This window comes from Brachionichthys hirsutus, chromosome 21 (genome assembly GCF_040956055.1).
Source record: "Brachionichthys hirsutus isolate HB-005 chromosome 21, CSIRO-AGI_Bhir_v1, whole genome shotgun sequence".
Classification (NCBI taxonomy): domain Eukaryota; kingdom Metazoa; phylum Chordata; class Actinopteri; order Lophiiformes; family Brachionichthyidae; genus Brachionichthys; species Brachionichthys hirsutus.
In genome coordinates, this window is record NC_090917.1 from 4,684,411 (window position 1) to 4,705,071 (window position 20,661).

The following is a 20,661-nucleotide window of genomic DNA, read 5'->3' on the forward strand; positions in this document are numbered from 1 at the left end:
AATATAACATCACCAAAACAGCAACATGAAATGGAAACAAGTTTCAGCTCAACTTTATTTATAGAGCACTTTAAAGCAACTGTAGCTGACACAAAGGGCCGTACATAAGTGAAACAAAAGAATATAAAAATGGAAACATAACAACTAAAGATATTAAGAACAATTAAAGCACGCTAAAGCCACAGTCTCAGTCTCACCTCGAACGCCAATGCTTTCCTCTATTTGTCTTGTGTTGTAATGTCTCCAAGTTCACTCAGTTCACATTGATGTCCTTAAAAAAGGACAAGTGGGATAAAAGGAATATCGTTGAGAACAATAAAGGCTTTGGGAATAGTTTACTTATTAGTGGTGAAATGGACATATGGACAAACTCTTCTATCATATACGATCATTATTGTAATATTCAAAAATACCCAGATGTAAAATTTCCTGGAAAATAATACACACACACACACACTGACTCAGACAATGATGGATTATAATGTAATCTTTGCAGAGAATACAGATGATATAGACTTTTGTTATCTATTGCATAATTCACCAGACAGTCAACCCAAATCTGGCTTGTGTATATTTGTGATAACTTTGCAGCCTTTTTCCCAAATTCCATTTTTTAAAATAGGACTTACTTCTTTAAAAAAAAATGCAAATAACAAACCAAGAAATATTGAGGTCTGAGGCCATTTTTAACTTGCTGTAAACATCAAGTAATGTTGTGGCATAGTCCTTCCTCTGCCACATCTTATTGATCTTTTCATAGGCATGGATTTCTTTATGTGAAATTTGGATTGATGGTACATTCATGTTATATGGCTCGTTTGACCCAGTCTTGCTCCCATAATCCCCTCTATAATCTCTGGACTGTGAATGTTTAACGGGCGCACAAAAATCATTAATTTACACATATACATTTCTCCCACCTTTTATTATATATATTCATGATATACTATAATTCTTGATTGGTCAAAGCCAAACTGTCACCAGTAGTTAGGAAGTGATCCCTCAGGGATGACGAGGAGCTGTTAAAATGTTTATGTCCTGAAATACTCGCTCCCTTCTTCAAAGTTTTCCAAATTCTTTATTCACCCATATTCGTCCTGACCTCCACTCTACGGACATCCCTAACTCTCCCACTGAAATAGAGCAAAGGGAGGGAGCAAAGAAAAAAAAAAGTATTTCCCACAAATAGCACAGCGGATTATGTCTCTAATGCGAACAGATTTTTGACAAATTTACATAAGAGGGAAGCAGGGGGGGGGGGGGGGGTGTTAGGGGTCGTAGCAGAGGACATCCACACACTATTACAACTGTTCAGAAATGGTTCAGCTCAGTCAGTTAATTCAGCCTTTCCATCCTCTCCGCAGGAAGTGAAGCTGATTCCCAGAGCATTAATCCTGGATATTGCCATCGGCAAATTTGTCAGAAATGAATAATCCTTTTCTTTCACCAAAATGAAACTAATACAGAGATTATTACACAATGGGATATATATAGTTTATAGAACATGTTTACATTTTATAGAAGTCTATCTGGATTTCTTTTTTTATCAAGGCTGGTGTCCGGATTGCTCTCAAAATTTGATGGGATCTAAGTTAGACCAAGACCCATCTTCAGATCCGTTTGATCCATCCAGCAGTTTTTTCTGTTATCCTGCTAGACGCAATGTGTACGCCTATTTCTGGAAACATTGCGACAGAATCCGCAATGCGGATCCGATCTGGATGAAATTCGCTGGTAACATAGAGGTCCCTGCCCTACTCGACTGTGTCAAATTCCATAAACATCGGTCAATAATCAACTGAGATATTGAGGAACACATTTTGAACGTTATTGACTCAAAATTAACTCAAACTGTTTAGCTCAAACATCAGTCTGCTGTCCTCCTATCACAACGTTGACTCCCCCCCCCTCCAGTGTGCAAGCCTGGACGCAGCCACACCCCCTCTCATGCCACCTTAAAGCATCCCGTGAGGCTGGACAGACACAAGCTAAGAGGTGAGAGAGCTGACATCTGTCAGGAGGGACGGAGGTTGATGCTGAAGAGATTGCAAAACAGATTTTTGGACAGCAAAGTTCACTGACTAAACTCAGCTCCAAAAGGTGAATGATGCATTTGGCTAATGAGAAGAAACCCCCAGAAGGTGAGCACAAATAATCATTTCATTTTAACTGAACAAACTATGTATCAGAATTGAGTCAAAGTGGGTTATTATTGCTAAATAAAACAATTTCAATGAAGTCACAACTGCTTGCCAGATTATTGTTAATTAGATAAGTTAATAAGATGAATCAATTATTGGAAATTTGCTTTAGATTTAAATTATCTAGTTTTATCAGCATTATTTTTGCTCTTATTGTTGTATCACTTCGTCTTAATTCTGTTTTGGGCAATATCTGTATCATAATAATTCATATATGAGTTTTCCAAAATAAGCATCAAACTTTTTTTTTCCTCCAGTGAAAATGAGCTTTGGGGCTGCGTGCATTTTCTTGCGAGGAGGGAAAAATATCGTAAGTGCAGCAGTAACATCTTGTCCTACTTTTAAAGGATCTGCGGGGAGTTTAAAAAAAACTGATATGAAAAGCTGGATAAAATATCACCCATAAGTGATGAGGTTGTATGAAGTAATATTCCATTATTCTTTTTTTATTTGGCATTTATCGAAAAAAAAAAAAAAAACACAAGACAGTTGTCAGGAAACTACTTAATGCACAGTGTAAAAGCTATTACGGTACATTATTGGAATCCCGGATTTCAAAAGCTGCAAGTTGAAAATGTAATTTATTGGACAGCTTCAGTCGTAAATATTTGTATATTTATATTACTATATTTAGATAATTTTAATTATACTCAAAAGGTGCATGAAATATTGGTTTTGATAAACGTACAGTCGATGAGCTGGTAGATTATTTGTCTGTATGACAAAGAGCTGCTGTCTTTAAACATTAGCAGACACACTGCCCACATTACAATGAACAGTTCTTCTCTCTGTGCAGCCCAGAAAACTGGCTGATGATGAGATTGATGGTGAGTTAAATTATTACCTTCAACATACATATTTGCATATTTTCAATAAATAGAGATTAAAGCCATTGATTTAACAAGCAGGACAGCTGTAATTATTTTGACCTGTGCTATTTCAAAATTATTTTTTTTGCTGTTATTTGTCCCGAGCTGAGTGAATGTTTTGCTCTGCACCTCTGCAGAGTTGCGCGACGCATTCAATGAGTTTGATAAAGACAAGGATGGGTTGATCAGCTGCAAGGACTTGGGGAATCTGATGAGAACAATGGGCTACATGCCTACGGAGATGGAGCTGATTGAGCTGGGCCAGAATATCAACATGAACCGTGAGCGCCTACAAACCCCAAAACATTTGCAGCATTTTTTTTTGGAATTAGAAATTGCACTGAAAAATGCAGCAACTTCACTAACTATTCTTCATGTTTTCTTTTGATTTTCCTTCCAGTTGGTGGCAGAGTGGACTTTGAGGACTTTGTCGACCTGATGTCCCCGAAGCTCCTGGAAGAAACCGCCGGGATGATCGGCATGAAAGAGCTCAAAGACGCCTTTAAAGAAGTGAGGGTCAAACGCGTTTGTTAAGCTTTCCGAGCTCTTTTTGCTTCACTGCCAGATTATCCCTGACTCAGTGTGGCTTTAACTACGCACTGAATTTACTCTTGTCCTCCTCGCTCCTTTCTTGGCTTACTTAGTTTGACATGGATGGAGATGGATCGATCACGACAGAGGAGCTGCGGTCTGCCATGAGGAAGCTGATGGGCGAACACATGAGCCGAAGAGAGATAGATGCCATCGTCAAAGAAGCAGATGACAATGGAGATGGCACAGTGGACTTTGAAGGTAATAATTAAGAGCTTTAAAAGCAGTTTTAAGAAATTGCACTGCAGTTAATGTTAATGTATTGTTATGTTCATCGGGTTTAAAGTTTATTTAATGATTAATGAACACTTTACTCTTCTTCTCTTCTACAGAGTTTGTCAGAATGATGTCCCATCCGTGACAGCCGATGAGGCCAGTGTTTTTCTTCACATCAACAGGAATGCAGTAACGCTGATGTTGTCTGTCTATAATGCCCTCCGAGGGAATATCATGTATCAATAAGATCCATCATGTTAGATCCTGTTATTTTAAGATATGAAATAAAACCTCCAAGAACATGTGAGTGTTGATTGTTGCACCAGGATTCATCTCTGCATGAATTTGACATTGGGGCAGATATGGGACAAGAGACCAAAGTTGTTTTATAATGCGACAGTAAAGAAGAATCTTCATTTATCTGCATGTTCTCAGCATGACTTTATATAACAAATGAACTTGCATAATGCAACTCGTTGCTTGTATAACACGTCAGCGGCCTACGTGTTCCGAGAGCCAAAGAAGGGATTTGGAAACCAAAAACATCAGCATTGCTGCTGCACTGTGGGCAGAAATGTTGATGATTGAGAAAATAGATCTGTCCTGGCTTTGGAGGGACATCAGGATAAAGAGATTGTGCCTTCAAAAGTGGATGACTTGATAAGAGGAGCATAAAATGCCATTTCAAAATGTGGTCATTATTACATCACGTATAATATTTCTAGGTATTAAGCACAAATAAAGACAAATACCGATGCCCACCAACCAGAATTCTGCTTTTTTTTTTAAGTAGCTCTTGAATTTTATTTAACCTTTCTTACTACGGTATTAAGTTGAAATGTTAATACTGAGTTAAAAGGTGAGAGAGAATGAACCCTGATACAAAGACACGTTATCTATACTGTGTTAACCTGAGTTTAAAATGAGAATAAACATCTGGGTTCTAATGCAATGAGCTGCCCCGAGACGTCACGGTCATGATACATCAACCAGACAGATGTTACTGAATGACACACTGGACAGGACATGAAATGGACAGACAGATGTTCTACCAGGGTTTATAGAACCAATTACCAAAAGTGTAGCTGTTCTCTCCCTGACAATTAATAACTAAACGCACATCTGTTAGTGACAGTACGCAGATTTAACACAAGAGGGCAGAGATTTACAATTAATGAAGTGGTATTTCCGTTGTTCATTGCTGCTCCTTTGTGTGTGCATGCATTCTTATTGGTTCTGAGCTAAAGAAAAAAAAGAGTGTAAAAATGTAAATGTCAGTGCACTGAGAAGGTCCAATGTGAACTGAGGGCTGATTCTTTCTGTGAAGCCAAAGAAAGAATCATCAGACGACATAATGCTCGGCTTGGCCTTTGCCATGATCCCTCCCTGATCCCTCTAACATCCAGCACCGACCCTTATTGCATTAATCCACAATAATCTCTCTCTGTTTGTGGCTCTCTGACTCAATTCGGAGGTATCCTCTGCCCAGCAGCTTGCTGTCTTACACTTAATGAGAAGTGCAGATCTCCCAGCATTGATTGCGTCCGATTTGTTCTTATTATTGTTCGGGTGGATGTTCTATATTTATTCTGAAAGCCTTAATAATCTCTCCACTGTCACTGTGAGTACTAACGCAACTAATTAAAGGCATAGATGTCTCAGTCATCCAAGTCATGGTAAATAACGAAGAGCAAAAAAAGAAGAATCAACTGGACTTGTTCAAATTTGATTAAAGACATTCCACCTCTCATTTAGATACTTACTTGTCTGTATTTCTTTCAAGGGTGTGAAAAGGAATTTATTTTGGCCATTCTAACTACGGGATTTTGATGAAATTTGAACACTGAGATAAAAAGTGAGAGAGAATGAACCCTGACACAAAGACACATTGTGTTAATTTCCTCTATAGCACATTAACCTGAGTTTAATATGAGAATAAACAGGTTCTCATGGAAAGAGCTGCACTGAGACCTCACGGCCCATGATACATCAACCAAACAGATGTTACTGAATGACACAAAAGGGCAGAACTTTAAATGGACAGACAGATGGGGTCAAAGGACAATAAGGATGTTCAGCCAGCATCTTGACCTATCAGGTGTCAGGACAAATTACACCGGATGTCAACAAGCTCTGAGTGGGAGATAACAGTTTTGTTTGCATAGAGACCAAGTCTTAGATATTTCACTTCCGAAAACAATTGGAGCGAACACAAAAGTATGATGTTTAAATTATTTTATATAAAATGCGTATTCCGTGAAGGCTGAACCTCGTCTACCTGAGACGTGTCATCGTTTTGCTCAGCCAATCGGAAGACATGTCATTCACATCCAATGAAATCCGTCAACAGAGGATAACGGAAGCCCAAAGGGGTCAAAGTTAGTACGCGCTCTGTGTTACTGCAGAAAGTTTGCCAGCTTTTAGTAGTCTTGCTGATTTTCTGAACTCAACAGCCAACGACAGTATGAAAAACGCACGATAACACGCCTTTCTCGTTTCGACACTGCCTTGGAATGTAGCGGGGTGCATTAGCATGCAACGGGAAGTTGTCTAGCTAGCTTCGTGTCATGTTTTGCGGTCCGTGAGGGTAACGCGTGGCCGTGGGCCATGTTGTTTTCCTAGCTATTAACATACTTTTGGCTAGCGGTAAAGCACTTCGTATTTAAACAAGATCGGTTCATGAAATATTTTTGCTTTAGGTTCAGTATGAATGTTAGCCGTTAGCCACATTCAAAGGTTGCATAATGCACCGCAGTTAAGCCATTCTGTTGTTATCACGGTGGAACTAAATCAGTCTATTTTCCTTGTGCCCGTGCAGGTCTCCACTGATGTTGACTGGATGTAGAAATGTTTCTCTGAGGTGTTTTTTACCCATCTTTAGAAGACTCTGCACCAGGAGGAGCTTCACCAAACAGACAGATCTTCCTCACTCCTCTTTCTCAGCAGTTTCAGCCAACCCTCCATCCAATCAGTTGTTGCCATTTTACAGTCTCTCTCCATCTGGCTGCTTCACCTCCACACGTTGTATCTCTCGTTCTTCCCACTCATCAGGCCTGATGGATCTGAAAGAAGTTCTGCTGGTGATGGAGCAGCTTGCTCCCCTCTCTCTTGCTGAGTCTTGGGACAACGTGGGCCTCCTGCTGGAACCTAGTAACTCTCGGCCTGTCAAAGCCATCCTGCTAACCAACGACCTTACGGATGCTGTCATGGAGGAAGCAGAGGCCATGAGCTGCGACCTCATTATCTCGTATCACCCTCCGTTGTTTCGTCCCATCAAACGTCTGGTTCAGAAAGACTGGAAGCAGCGATTGGCGATCCGTGCTCTGGAGGCTGGGATAGCGATCTTCTCTCCTCACACGTCGTGGGATAGTGTGAAAGGAGGAGTGAATGACTGGCTGGTTGCAGGACTTGGTAAGAGGTCATTCTGGACGGAGGTCATTCTTGAGCATATTTAATGAAGGCCTGGCCTCACTTTTATTGCCCTGTGAGTTTTGTTTTTCCATCTCTGGTGTCTTGTCTATAACTCCCAGGTAGCGGTCAGATGTCTGTCCTGAGCCCGGCTCATGGTGGCGCCTCCTACAGTCACAAACTGGAATTCGCAGTTAAAAGCGCCGAAGAACTAAAAGCTATAATCGACGAACTTAAGGCTTGTGACGGTGGAACGTCACTGCAATATTATGTTGGCAGGTCCTGTACATGTTTGCATAAATCAACGTGTGTAGTCACGGATGTGTAGTTTAATCCTCATAATTTGGTTACTGTGTCCTCTTGACAGGCCAGACAGCAGTGAGATCCATGTCAGCATGGCCTGTAGCGGTTCAGCACTGACCCCCAGTGTCCAGACTCTTCTACGACACAACGCAGCCACCCAGTCCCTCAGCATCCTGAACTTAGGGAAGGTACAGCACAAAAGCATCTCGTTTAGTTGATGAGCCGAAGCGCGTCAAAGATTTCAGTAAACGGCCGGCGTCGTTTGGATTTCATCAAACAGTTGTGGATAGTTTTAGACTGACCTTCATTACGGTTTACAACCTTTTGATCTTTTGCCTCCTGCAGCCTCCTCTCCCCGGACATGGACAAGGACGACTTAGTGTTTTAGACGAGCCAATAAATATTGAAACGGCCATTCAGAAAATGAAGTCCCACCTGGGTTTGTGTCATCTCCGCTTGGCTCTGGGATCAGGGAAGACACTTGGTAATGCAGTGCGCTGTGTGAAGGCTCAGGTTTCGTGATAGAAATGTAATATAAAATTGATTGTAAGTCAATCTTTGATTGCATGCGTGTTCATGATGAGCTGCTTACTGTGATGTTTTCCAGGGTCGTCTGTGTGTACTGCGGCTGTCTGTGCTGGATCTGGAGCCTCAGTTCTGAATGGGGTGAAGGCAGACCTCTACATCACAGGTAGACATTTTAAAAAAACAGCTTTTGTTCATAACATTTGCTTATTTGATATAAATATTTTGCATTTGCCTGCACATGTAATTATTTTATTGGTTGTCCAGGTGAAATGTCCCACCATGAAGTTCTGGATGCGGTGGCCAAGGGAACGAGCGTCATCCTCAGTGACCATAGCAACAGTGAGCGGGGTTTTCTGTCCGTCTTCAGGGAGAGGCTGGCTGTGCGTCTTCCTGACAGCGTAGCAGTGGTGGTGTCGAGGGCTGACAGAGACCCTCTACAAGTGGTCTGACTGACTTACACTAGCTGGCGTTTGATTTTTCATCGGATGAATCTGACAGCAAATCACTGTCTACATTAACAACTGTATGTGACATGACGCTCTTAATATATCTAGTGATGGAGCAGAGTGTTTTCATATGATCATGTAATATTTAGTCATCGAAAAGTGCTTCCTTGCATATGTTTTAGGCAGAGTCTTAATAAGAAAAGATTCTGGCTGATGAAAAATGGACTGAGTGTAATGTGTGAGATAAAATAAACTCTCATGATCTGGGATCTGAATGCATGTCGATATATTTACGGATGACGTAATCCGAGCAACCAGTGGCGAACGCTTCTCCTCAATACACAAAATGTCCCGAAAAAGAAGTGTTTTCATCACGCATGCGGATGAAGAGCCATCGTCGGATTCAAAGGTTATTTCATCATAAACTTCCACGTGTAAAGGAAGTGTCTAAACGTCAGCAATGAACACTGTAAGACGAATACTCACGTTTTTCAAATCGCCTGACCTCTCAACCTTCGTGAGCAAACGGAAATCAAGCCATTTAGCACATGCATGCGAAGGAGCAGGCCTGCGGTAATGCTGAATGCCCTGTAAACGGCGCCTTCAATAAAAAAACAAACAATCCTCATTGGCCGTAACGGTCTGGTGGCTGCAGCACCAGGAACACACCTGTCAGTGCGTAAAAACATTACGAGCATCACACATCTCTCAGTTGATTCAAGTTCTCTCACTGTGGCGTTCACACCTCCACTTCCTTTCAGTCCCCACACCTTGCATTTACCCCCCCCCCCCCAACACACACACAAATGGAGAAGAAAAACAACAACTAAAACAACATTTATGCCACATCCCTGTAAAGCGACTCCAGCTGTCACTTGTCATATTGGAAGAAGCATCTATGAGCAGGTACCTTTGACCCACTAATTATTGTTTCTGAAATGAAAAGGCATCAAGTCCAGGCTGTATTGATGGTGTAAAAATCACCCTCTGCTCCCGCCTCAAAATAATGATCACATACTCCTACATATATTACACATTCTAGTACATGTACTGAAGTAACAGTACAAGTAACAATTTTGTCTGCTCTCCATGGGATTTATCTAGAAATCCTGTCCCTCTGAATGGATTTAATTGAAATATACTGTTCCTGGCTTGCCCAGAGTCAGCTGTCATGCGGATCACATACCTTCTGATACAAACTTCTAGACACTCATGTTTGCCTTGTGGCCAAATTGCAGCCATCGGCCAAACTGTCTTCCTCTTCCGCCTCCATTAGAGGGGCATTCAGCCCCCCTGCTGAGAAAGCCTAATAAGCCGCCTGGTGAGAGGAAGAAGCGAGTCGTCAAGTCGTCAAGCTTCCAGTAAACTAACAGAATATTCAGAATGGATTCATTCAGTCAATTATTCTGATCCTAAAGTAAAAATTTGCTTCTGAGCCCTGTAGCACAGAACGGACCAAAAGTATTAGAAGTACTGCATATAATATATTAATTGCTATGTGTGGTTTATGTGTAAAATACTTGCCTGGAAATCTACTATTTACATCTAAAATAATTATATTCAAGAAAGATATTTGCATTTGAAATGTAACAAAGAAAAAATAAAAAGCACAATAAAAGTGGTGTTCTTGAGTACCAATAACTCAAAATAGTACTTCTGTGGATGCAAGTATTTTACCTCTTTACAATAATTGAGACATAAAAACTTTCCTTGAGCACTAACTTCAAGCTTTCCCAGTTGTTGTTGTTGTTTCTCTCTCGTTTGTTTGTTGATCAGCACCAAAGGAAGATGAGGGTGGAGAAATAAAAAAAAAAGGGCCATTTGGCCTTCAGTCTGGAAGCTCCACACACCTATTTAACAGAGGAAGTCACAGCAACGGGCATTAGTAGTGACAGCAAAGGGGTCTGAGAGATCTTCAGTGCAGTCGGGGTGCTGATGCCATGCAGAGCATGTTGAAGAGGGAAATATTCCTTTCCAGCACGTGAAGAGACAAACCTACACAGGAATAAATGCTGAGCGTGGAGATGTATCCCAGTTTGACTCTGGGACCACAACGGATTGGAGACGGTTTCTACAGAGGTCAGTACATGCAAACGGGACATCCAAAAAGAAATGGGATTTAAGGGGTTGAACTCGTTCCTTGAAAATTATTTTTAAGATCTTAGCGGTTTCAATCCTAAATTCACTCTCCACCAGGTACAGAGGCGTTAAGATAATTCAGGTTTGTGTCATTGAATGAATGTTTCCAGCATCCACTAAATCACTGAAAATATAGCAAAGTATGAAACCAAGCCTATCAAATGGGAATATAAAAACAAGGGTGAACGAGTGGCTGATCCATCGTGAATCAGCGGGACAAACGGTGAAGCATTTCAAATAGCACTTTAAAAGATCTTTCAAAATAAAGGAGGAAAATATCTGTCAAATCAGTTTCCATCATTAGCAGAGCCACGAGGGATGATATTGCTTTCATCAGATCAGCGATGCAACAACTTTGCAATTTCCAACTTGCTAAATTGGTATCAATTATCAACTGATCACCAGATATATATTGAATTGTTTCATTTAATTGCAATTGCTCTGCAGTGCGTGTTCAGTCTCTGACATTTCCTCATCGTTTGCTTCGTCAACTGAAGACCCGCAAGTTTAAAAAACAAATATTCACCTGTGTTTGCTTTCTTGGAACTGTTGTCACAGACCGGCAGGCTGCAGCCCACGTGCCTCTGTACCCGCCCACCTGTGACGTGTCGGCAAAGGTCCTGCCCCCGAGGTTGTTAGCCCCTCCTATCAATGATCCTGCCCCCCAAATCTCTAAGGATGAAGTGAGAATGGAGCTGGAGAACGCGTCTTTATGGAAGCAGTTCAGCTCAGTGGGCACAGAGATGATCATCACAAAGAAGGGCAGGTGAGTCCGACCATTTAAACCGCTCAGACTCTATTTCTAATTCTTTTATATTCATCACTTTTTTTGGGGGGGGTTAGACTTCCCTTAACATTTTTCTACATCTAATTTCCACCCCATACTTCCATTCTCCATAATATTAAACATTAATCCATGCATCAGCTGCCATTAAAGGCACATCTTGACAGGATTTCTTCCACTTTCCCTCCGCCCACTAGACGGATGTTCCCTGGGATGAGGTTAAAGCTCTCGGGCCTGAACCCATCTCTGCGCTACATCCTCCTCCTGGACATCCTCCCGGCGGACAACTCTCGCTATCGTTTCCAAAGTGGCGGCTGGCAGGCTGTTGGCGGGGCGGAGGCCAGGCTACCGGACCGCGTCTTTATCCACCCAGACTCACCTGCCACAGGTGCCCACTGGCTGAGCCGCACCATCTCGTTTCACTGCGCCAAGCTCACCAACAACACCCTGGACGCGCAGGGGCATGTATGTACTGCAGGCTGGACGACTCAGCACGAATGCTGCTGTGCAAAGCAGTCCGGTTTTATATTTAATAAGTCAATCTCTCCTTTCATTTGCAGGTAATTCTGCACTCTCTGCATCGCTACCAACCCAGAGTGCACGTGATTGAAGCCAGAGACGTGCTAAGATGGGGTGGAGGACAACACTCGTTTGTTTTCCCTGAAACCCAGTTTATCACAGTCACTGCCTACCAGAACAACAAGGTACTGCAAATGCGACAAGTTTGTATCAAGAGCTTAATAATTGTGTGCAAAGGCAGCTTCTCATTGAAACTAAAGTTGGACCATCTCTGACATTTGTTTTTACACTGTTGTTTTCAGATCACAGAACTGAAGATCAGCTCCAACCCCTTCGCTAAAGGCTTTCGCGAAGACGGAATGAACAGCAAAAAGTAATTCCCAACATACAGCCGCAGGGAAAGATGCACGCCAACATGACCGTTGCCGATTGTGAGCGACCTCCTTTTTTTTTTCTCTCTCTCTGCAGACAAAGAGACGCAAGACAGAAGCGGAAGACGCCCGTGTTGGCCGACCCGTTGGACGGGTCTATCGGTACGTGGGATAATCAGCGCTGCAATGGGACATTGTTTTCTGTTACTTCCTGTGGTAGACTGAACCGTCTTTCCCTCATTTCCTTTGTCTCTCAGTGAACTGTGATCCATGCGAGTCGGCTGAGCTCGTGCCGCAGCCCCTGAGCACCTCCACCGGCACCGACCTGCAGACCCTCGGTCTTGCCTCTCTGCCCCCGCTGCCTGACTCCTCCTGTGGATTCAGGCAAGAGGAGGACTCCTATAGGGGCGCGCTGGCCCCACCTCAGCCAATTGGCCTCAGCCAGGCATTCATAGCATCCCAAATACCTGACATGAGCATCTCCTTGGCCGGCACACCAGGAAGCGAGGCGGCAAGTCATAGGATTGAAAGGTGGGAGTGCCACAAGAGGTGAAAACATGTTCTCAGAAGCCAAAGGATCAGACATCTGCTTTTTATTATTGTTTGTAATGATGAATCAATTCTTAAAATCAAAATAATGATGCAGATTTCTTTCCTTCACAGGGTTGATGCTACGTCTTACGCCCCCACCTTCCCCACGGCTCCTCTTCCTCAGTCATCCTCCCCCTTCTCCTCTCTTCCCATCCCAGACTCTTCAGATACGTCCAATCCCCAGCCACCCATCCCCCCTATCGACTACCCGTCCATTCTCTCCTCCTCTTCCACCACGCCCTCCCTCCAGCCGACGTCCTTCACCTTCCCAACTCCACCTCCATCCATCTCCGCCTCACCTCGGCCGCTCTTGTCCTCTTCCTCCAGCCCTGCTGACGCCTATCACGGCGGCCAAGAGACGATCAGCCCACGTACGCCGGCAGACGTGTCTTTTCCTCCGCCATCTTCCACATGTCAGGCACGCCTTCAGGACCCGATGCCAGCTCATTCCGTGCTCACCCAACCCAGGCAGCCGCTGCAGGGTGAGCCCATCACCAGCGGCCTCATTGACCAAAGCTCTGCACCCTTTATCTACCCCGCTCCAGTCGCCACTCTGCCCAACCAGACCCAGCCCGCTCTCGGCCTGCCGCCTTCCCTACAGACGCACGGTGGCCCCGCGTCGTTTGTCTTCCCATCTGTCCCAACTCACATGCAAAGTCTGTCTATTCCAAATGTGCCCAATAACTCCGCCCACCCGCTTCTGCATCTCCAAAACCTGAACTACCAAGCTCAAGCGCCCTCCCTCTCTGCTGCCTTCCCTCCTTCCTCCTTCACTCACCCATCATCCTCGCTCCCTCACCCTCCTTTCCAGCCATCCTCGTGCTTGGCTGTCTCATCTTCCGCCACGTCATTGCAAACGTCACACCCTCAGAACCTTCCCAATCCTTCCAGCTGCTCCTCCACCTCGTCTTTTCCTTCGGTTGAAATGGGTGGCATCCCTCAGTTCAATCCTTCCGCTCCCTACCGCCCAGAGATGGTGCTGCACCATCCTTCCCTTCTCCCTCAGCTGGATCCATCCCTTGGTGCCAATCTTCGCTCCCCTACTCCTCCCCCAGCCCTCTACCCTGCCTTTCCATCCTACCCTCTCCGGCTTTGTCAGGACCCTCACTCATCCCTCGCCATCCCATTCCAGCATCTATACAGGCAGCACCAGCACAGCCATCCGCACCCCCAGGGGGCCTACTTAGATATGAGCACAAGAGCTGTATTTTAGATAAAGGATAGTTAATGTTGACAAAAGAAACATTAAATGGCTTGATAGCGGGTTTAGCATTGTTTTGTTCTTTTATTGCTGGGTAGCATTAGTTCCAGTAGGCCAACGTACCCACATGTGTGTGTGTGTGTTCAAAAATGTTTAATTTATCCAAAACTGTAAATACCCCCCCCCCCCCAGTAGTCATTCCAGTGTGATAAATAAAAATTCATTTTACGCGATTCTGAGTTTCATTTTACGTAACCTAAAAAAACAGATAAATAAACCATCAAGTGAATCCTGCATAGTTTACGTAGAAATCTCGCCCCCTGTGATGTCACGGAGGGCGAACGTGCACAAGATGTGCGTGCACATGCATTCACATTCATTGCGTCCAAGGAGCTGCACGCGTGCACGCAATGAACTTAGTTTCAGTTTTGTTTTCAGAGGCTTTTCTGACACAGCTGTTTGAGACAGAAGTGACGGACGTTGTCCTGCAGCATCTGTTTGCTATTTTGACAAAAACCTTTACAGATATTTCATATAAGTGTCTGGGAACTGCGATACATTGTGGAAAAAGAGTATCATATGTGATCTTTAAACCTGGTCTTTGTTACTGGTCAGTGAGATTGTGTAAAAAGATTTTGATGAAACCTGTCAGAAGGAGGAGTCACACAAACAAGGAGGATGCCCCCCGACTGTTTTAAGTTAATCAAGCACACAAAAAAGTTTAATCACACAAACAAAACTTTGTGCAATGGTGGGTTACAAGATTACACAAGATAAACAGATGGGACTGAGAACACACACAAGATACCAGTCAAACACTTCTATTTAAACACCAGTGTTTGGTCACTTTGTTATTCTGTGAGTTTAATCCCACTGTTTGTTTTGGACCCTCTTTGCTTCTCTTTGAATCCCTAATCACAATTTTAAGAATATCTTTTACAGCAAAATGTAATTTTTAGCTGCAATTTTCAATATTTGTAACAAAATCTGTCACAGAGAAAAGAGAATACTTATCAGCCTCTACACAGAAGCTGAACTTGAAGCTTGCAAGTGACCACATATTAACCAGAGTGTAACACAAAATGATAGCTCCACCCACAAACCCAACAACACACCCTCCTCACACTGGTCAGGCACTCATCTGTTCGGTTCCAAGCAAAGGGGGTGAGTCGTGTTTACTGTCATGTTCCAATTTTAGTGTTACTTTAATTCAGCATTTTATTATTTTTGCAATAGCCTTACAGAGAGTCCAAGTCTGTGTTTTAAAAATACCCGGACTGATTCGGACTAATTCCAGTGACCATTTCAGCAATAATCTGCACAAACGCCTTTAGTTGTTGGACAGGTTCTGGCTGGAGGAGGTGTTATTTTTCTGTCGCTGCAGATCATTTAATAATCACTGAACGCACAGGTCTGTCAGGTTTAATTGGCACCCACTTCAAAATAATTACAGAGAACGTTCAACTAAGGATCCCTGGGATTCAAAGAACTACCTGATCTGCACCTGCACCTTCATGCACTCCCAAACCTATTCTGGAAGGATGGTGCGCTCCCGTCTCTACCCTCCGTCCCTGCGGCTGATGGGTACCGCAGCTTCTAAACCTCTGGTGGCTAAGCAGCCCAACCTTACCCCCACTTCACCGCTCAGCTTTGAGAATCCCAGTGCTTTCAGGGTGAAGAGTTTTGGAGAGCTGCTCCGTGCTCTGTCCGTTTTCCATTTCTGCTCCTTCCCTTCGCTGGTTAACAACTGTGGGAAGGTAAGACATGAAGTTCCGCCAAGGAGGTTATGTTCTCACCTGCGTCTGTCTGTCTGTCTTTTAGAAAGATAACTCCAAACGTTCTGGATGGATATTGATGAAATGTTGGGAATATTCCCAAGCCCAGATTCGAATTTTCCCCTTTACTTATATGGGAGTTTTTTTCAAAAACATGTTTTAGCAGGATTATGGAAAAACTGCTGGATAGATCTTAATGGGCCTAGGTCTAACTTAGATCCCATTAAATTTTGAAAATGATCCGGATACCTGGATTTTCCTATTTATTTATAATGGGGACCTTTTCAAAAAAATCATATATTTTAAAATATACATTCAATTTACTCACTAAAAATCACTCCTCAAGTAGTCCGATATGCACTATGATGCTAAATGTCTTCTGGATCTGATCCAGAATAGAGTCAGGAGAAAATATAAAATTTGAAAACCTCATTTATGGATTCAAAAATCTGTTACAAATACTGAAAAATCAACTCTGATTCACTTTTACGTTTCATGGTTGGTGTATAACGATACCAAGAATGATCTCGAACCTGTTGGTGATGATCCAGATCACCATGGGTATGGTGTAAATCCAATTAGGAGGGGAATGAGCTGATTGGCAGATGTCTGCGCTCTCTGGGTGCTTTTCTAGTTACTATTAGGTGACAAAATTAATCAAAATAAAAACAGAATTGTGGGTGAGAAAAGCGTGTGACTTGTGTCCCTTGATGAATTTCCATCAATTTTCTGCTTTCAGCTGATGTCAGTAGCACAGTCAATCCTGGGGAGGAGGGGGCTTTCCCTCCTGCTGAAGCCCACTTTTTATGCCCAGTTTGTGGCTGGAGAAAACGAAAGGGAGATTTTTAAATCCATGGAGAAGATGAGCTTGCTGGGATTGAGACCCATGCTCGCCGTACCCATTGAGGAGGATCTGGGAGAAAGCAGTGGGTATGACACATTTGAATAAAACAAATATGATCATATTTTCGACTCCCGTTCATCAGGTTCATCAGCTTCTGGTCAGTAAATAGTTTCTAAATTTTAGAATTACAAACTGGGCAAACACTCTGCACATCCTTCTAGTTTTGTTTGTTGTTCTTCTTCCCAGGAAATCTGCCTTCCGGTCCATCAAACTAACCAAACTTTGCACATAAGTTCGGTTCTCTGCCTGGCATCCTCAAATGGCTTTTCACGGGCTATGACGGCACTACAGCAATATTCCAAAATCTAAATCTCCAATCAGAACTTCTAACTGCTTTGTTTCTTTGTTCCTTCATGAATGAACCTTGTAAAAACACTGGGAATCTTTCCAGCTGTCATTGAGTTAAGACGCTATACGGAGGAAGCCTTTTGCTTCTTGTCCCCTCCAGAGAGAAGCGGTATGATGACAACATGGGTGCCATGTTGGAGTGTGTGCGAATGTCCCATAGCAACTCCTGGAGCAAAGACCCAATGATGCAGCTTAAGATCACGGCCCTGCTCAACCCGGAGTTGTGTGTAAGGGAAATTATTTACAGAGCAATTTTTTTTTTATTAAACAATAATTTAGAAAGTATTTAGGAAATGTCGAGATGTCGAGATTATGACCCTTTCAGGTTAAAACGTGACATTTAACAGGAAGATTTATTAAATGTTGGATGAAAAAATAAAAAATAAAGATTTGAGCAATTTCCAGACTTTCAAGGTTGTGTGTTAACCTTACACACTACTAGTTCGACAGGTACTAAAGAATTCACATTTTAGTACTTGTACCCATGTCTCTCCCAATACCTCCCAGTTCTCTCCTTTGATCCAGTGTAAGCATCATGTCTTTCTTCTAACTGACGAGTCTGTCTCATTTACATCCAGGCAAAACTCACAAAACTCATTTCGCAACAACCATACGACCTCAGTCTTCTAGTCAGAGCAATGGATGGAGAGGTACGTCCACATTATTCCAAAGCAACCCAGTTTACCAGTTCTCTTCTCTTCCTTACAGTGTTGATGATGGATTCTGTTAAATGACCTCTAACCTTTGTCTAAAACCACATTTCAGTCAATCAGCTTCCCGGGCTTAGAGGAAAGTGAAGTTTCCCATTTCCTTCGTGGTCTGCAGAGACTCAACAAAGTTGCAGAGGTACAATGTGAAGCACCGTGGAGAGCTTTTATAACTGGCAGAACAGCGTCGGTGATATGTTAGCGTGGCGTGTGGGGTTTAATGGGATTAATTTAATAATTGCAGTTAGAAAATGATATATGAAAATCACCTGTTTGTTCAGGCAAGTGTGAACAAGGTCAGAGTCCTGGTTGATGCAGAGTACACCTACATGAACCCCGCCCTTTCCCTTGTCACCATGGCAATGATGAAGAAGTTTAATAAAGATGGCGTTTGGATTTGGAACACATATCAGTGTTACCTGAAGGCAAATACCTTAAATTGTCTTCATTTTGCTTTTAATTGAAAAATACACTCCCAAAATAAAGAGAAGCATTTTTCAAATGGCGTCTCTTCCCTGTTTGTCAGGAGTCCAGGTCTCTCCTCCTGAATGAGCTGCATCTGTCCAAGAATGAGGGTTTCAGAATGGGAGTCAAGCTGGTGCGAGGGGCCTACATGGACAAAGAGAGGAAGTTGGCAGAGACCGAGGGTCATCTGGATCCCGTCCACCAATGCTGGGAGGACACCAATGACAGGTGGACAGGAGGCCGGGGTCAATAATCACAGCCCAGATTAAAGGCAGACGTTAAAGACAACGTCATAAATGCACAAAGTGGCCCTCGTTGTGCCGGAGTGAGCGCTTCAGACTATCACCTGTTTGCCTGTGCAGTTACAACGGCCTGCTGGACGCAATGCTGGAAGTCATATCCCAGAGGCCTGAGCGCTACAGGCTCATAGTCGCCACCCACAACGAGGAGTCGGTGAAGCGAGCTGCCAAACGGTGAGCACAAATCACATTGACATGTGCTTCACTCAATCTATAGAAATGTGTTTTCAACATTTTTGTGTTAAAACAAATCACCTGCAGGCTGACAAGATGTTTTTATTTTAGGATATTTCTAAGTCATGGTATGTAATCACCGGCGCCTGTCTGTCTGTCTGTCTGTTAGCAACACCAATAACTATTTAGAAGCTTTTGATGATGATCCAGATCACCATGTGGACGGAGTAAATCCAATTATGAGGGGATTGAGCTGCTTGGCGGAGGTCTGCGCTCTCTGACTGATTTTCTGGTTCTGTATTTTGCAGGGCTAAACATTAGGACTCCATGGTAGACTTTTATGAAATGAGTTGTCTTTATCATCACTTTATCATTGTACTGAAGGAGAATTTTTATACCTGCAAGATTGGATTCACAAATATTTACTTGCCCCAGACAAATTTAAATATTAAAATCTCCGTGAGCAACAGTGTGCAGAGTTTGCCGCTGCTCCCAGCTCCTGCGTGTCCCTTAAAATACTGTCCCTTGCTTGATGCTATGACCATGATGTAGCCGTCGTGTGGCCTGTTCTGTATCATCTCCAGGATGGAAGAGTTGAACATCGACAAGGATGGAGGTTCGGTGTGTTTCGGCCAGCTGCTGGGCATGTGTGATCACGTCTCCCTGACACTGGGTGAGCTTTGGACACCCGATGTCCACATATGAGGACATCGGGTCTGAGGTCGTCTCAACCCGCCAATGACAAATTCTGGCACCAAATAAAGACTTTCGCAGAGCATTCCCCAGTTGTGACTATTTGTTCTATCAAAAGTCAGAATGAATGTTCTTAATGTTGCCATCATTTTTCTCGGTACCTACGTAATGACTAAATAATACTATTTTCATAATATATTGATAATAATAATAATAATTTTACACTCATCCGGTCCCAATCACCCCAAATAGTCAAGAGAAATTAAAAATGCATGCTTTGCAAGCGTTCAGGACTCAGGAGGTTAACTGATGACATATTTACTTTTCCTACAGGAAGAAATGGACCGGTGGAAACTCAGCTGACTCATTATTGTCTTTTTTCTTTACTTCTATTGCCTTAATTTGTTTGCTTTTTGTCTTATCCCTGCAGCTAAGGAGGGCCATGCTGTGTACAAGTCAGTGCCATACGGCTCAGTCGCCGACACGCTCCCCTATCTGGTGCGCCGGGCTCAGGAGAATCGCACCGTGTTGCAGGGAATCCGCAAAGAGAGGAACCTTCTGCAGCAGGAGTTCAGCAGGAGACTGAGGGGAGGCAGAAGGTCACCCGAATAGATGAAGACGGCTAAGGGTTTGGGTTTAGCGTGGGATACTAGAGTGTATTTAAATGAAAGTGGGCTTTGGTTTGCTGAAAATAAAGTTGATGAATAACAGCTGAGAATCATTTGTAACGTCAAACTGGAAAATAAACTATGCATGTCGATACATGGAATACTGCTGCTGTGCAATAAACCTGCAGAAATGCCAACATTGAATAAATAATTACGTGACACTTGTTGTTTTTGCTTGCGGTGAGTCTGGCCTAAAGTGCACTACTTTCAAAAGGTTGCATTCTTATCAGACAAATCATTAAACAGATCTTTGTACTGCACATCCAGGATCAATTTGAGGTCAAAGTGGGTGGGCTTTGTCGTCAAACGTGTAGTATGTGTACATGATCCCACTGCAAAATAGTATTGCGGTTAAGTGCATGTCCTGGAGATAACCTTTAAATACTCGACTCATTAACATTAACATTAACTCAGTAAACGCACAAAATATATAATCTGGTGGTTCCATCCAATTTGTGTTT

General features: G+C 43.0%; 4 protein-coding genes across 5 annotated transcripts; all 4 read left to right on the plus strand.

The window, feature by feature from the left end:
* Positions 1-2,104: 2,104 nt before the first annotated feature.
* cabp5a (calcium binding protein 5a) lies at positions 2,105-4,022 on the plus strand. The gene is made up of 7 exons (XM_068754469.1): positions 2,105-2,141; positions 2,459-2,511; positions 2,998-3,028; positions 3,208-3,351; positions 3,471-3,580; positions 3,715-3,862; positions 3,994-4,022. Exons 1-7 carry the CDS (start codon positions 2,105-2,107, stop codon positions 4,020-4,022), a joined length of 552 nt encoding a protein of 183 aa, XP_068610570.1.
* A 2,884-nt stretch (positions 4,023-6,906) lies between these two features.
* nif3l1 (NIF3 NGG1 interacting factor 3-like 1 (S. cerevisiae)) lies at positions 6,907-8,823 on the plus strand. 2 transcript variants are annotated; one of them, XM_068754671.1, is made up of 6 exons: positions 6,907-7,288; positions 7,408-7,569; positions 7,658-7,776; positions 7,934-8,072; positions 8,196-8,279; positions 8,381-8,823. In XM_068754671.1, exons 1-6 carry the CDS (start codon positions 6,934-6,936, stop codon positions 8,563-8,565), a joined length of 1,044 nt encoding a protein of 347 aa, XP_068610772.1. In that variant the 5' UTR covers positions 6,907-6,933; the 3' UTR covers positions 8,566-8,823. The 2 variants fall into 2 exon arrangements, with proteins under 2 accessions (XP_068610772.1, XP_068610771.1); XM_068754670.1 differs by having other exon boundaries at positions 7,408-7,564; positions 7,653-7,776.
* Positions 8,824-10,571: 1,748 nt separating this feature from the next.
* On the plus strand, positions 10,572-14,179 carry tbx6 (T-box transcription factor 6). The gene is made up of 8 exons (XM_068754704.1): positions 10,572-10,641; positions 11,260-11,467; positions 11,683-11,950; positions 12,046-12,189; positions 12,307-12,377; positions 12,473-12,537; positions 12,633-12,924; positions 13,039-14,179. Exons 1-8 carry the CDS (start codon positions 10,572-10,574, stop codon positions 14,177-14,179), a joined length of 2,259 nt encoding a protein of 752 aa, XP_068610805.1.
* A 1,529-nt stretch (positions 14,180-15,708) lies between these two features.
* On the plus strand, positions 15,709-20,144 carry prodh2 (proline dehydrogenase 2). The gene is made up of 10 exons (XM_068754863.1): positions 15,709-15,924; positions 16,682-16,872; positions 17,295-17,421; positions 17,773-17,844; positions 17,960-18,040; positions 18,183-18,326; positions 18,428-18,594; positions 18,729-18,839; positions 19,424-19,512; positions 19,963-20,144. The coding sequence occupies exons 1-10, from the start codon at positions 15,709-15,711 to the stop codon at positions 20,142-20,144; spliced, it is 1,380 nt and encodes a 459-aa protein (XP_068610964.1).
* Positions 20,145-20,661: the final 517 nt, after the last annotated feature.

Bases quoted from the DNA above. Each gene is read 5' to 3' on its own strand.
- prodh2 (XM_068754863.1), top strand. From the start codon at position 15,709: ATGGTGCGCTCCCGTCTCTACCCTCCGTCCCTGCGGCTGATGGGTACC. The intron at 18,041-18,182 runs GTACAATGTGAA...CTGTTTGTTCAG, and splicing joins GACTCAACAAAGTTGCAGAG to GCAAGTGTGAACAAGGTCAG. The intron at 18,595-18,728 runs GTGGACAGGAGG...TTGCCTGTGCAG, and splicing joins TGGGAGGACACCAATGACAG to TTACAACGGCCTGCTGGACG.
- cabp5a (XM_068754469.1), top strand. From the start codon at position 2,105: ATGATGCATTTGGCTAATGAGAAGAAACCCCCAGAAG. The intron at 3,581-3,714 runs GTGAGGGTCAAA...TGGCTTACTTAG, and splicing joins TCAAAGACGCCTTTAAAGAA to TTTGACATGGATGGAGATGG. The intron at 3,863-3,993 runs GTAATAATTAAG...TCTCTTCTACAG, and splicing joins TGGCACAGTGGACTTTGAAG to AGTTTGTCAGAATGATGTCC.
- tbx6 (XM_068754704.1), top strand. From the start codon at position 10,572: ATGCTGAGCGTGGAGATGTATCCCAGTTTGACTCTGGGACCACAACGG. The intron at 11,951-12,045 runs GTATGTACTGCA...TTTCATTTGCAG, and splicing joins CCCTGGACGCGCAGGGGCAT to GTAATTCTGCACTCTCTGCA. The intron at 12,925-13,038 runs GTGAAAACATGT...TTTCCTTCACAG, and splicing joins AGGTGGGAGTGCCACAAGAG to GGTTGATGCTACGTCTTACG.
- nif3l1 (XM_068754671.1), top strand. From the start codon at position 6,934: ATGGATCTGAAAGAAGTTCTGCTGGTGATGGAGCAGCTTGCTCCCCTC. The intron at 7,289-7,407 runs GTAAGAGGTCAT...TATAACTCCCAG, and splicing joins CTGGCTGGTTGCAGGACTTG to GTAGCGGTCAGATGTCTGTC. The intron at 8,073-8,195 runs GTAATGCAGTGC...GATGTTTTCCAG, and splicing joins GGGATCAGGGAAGACACTTG to GGTCGTCTGTGTGTACTGCG.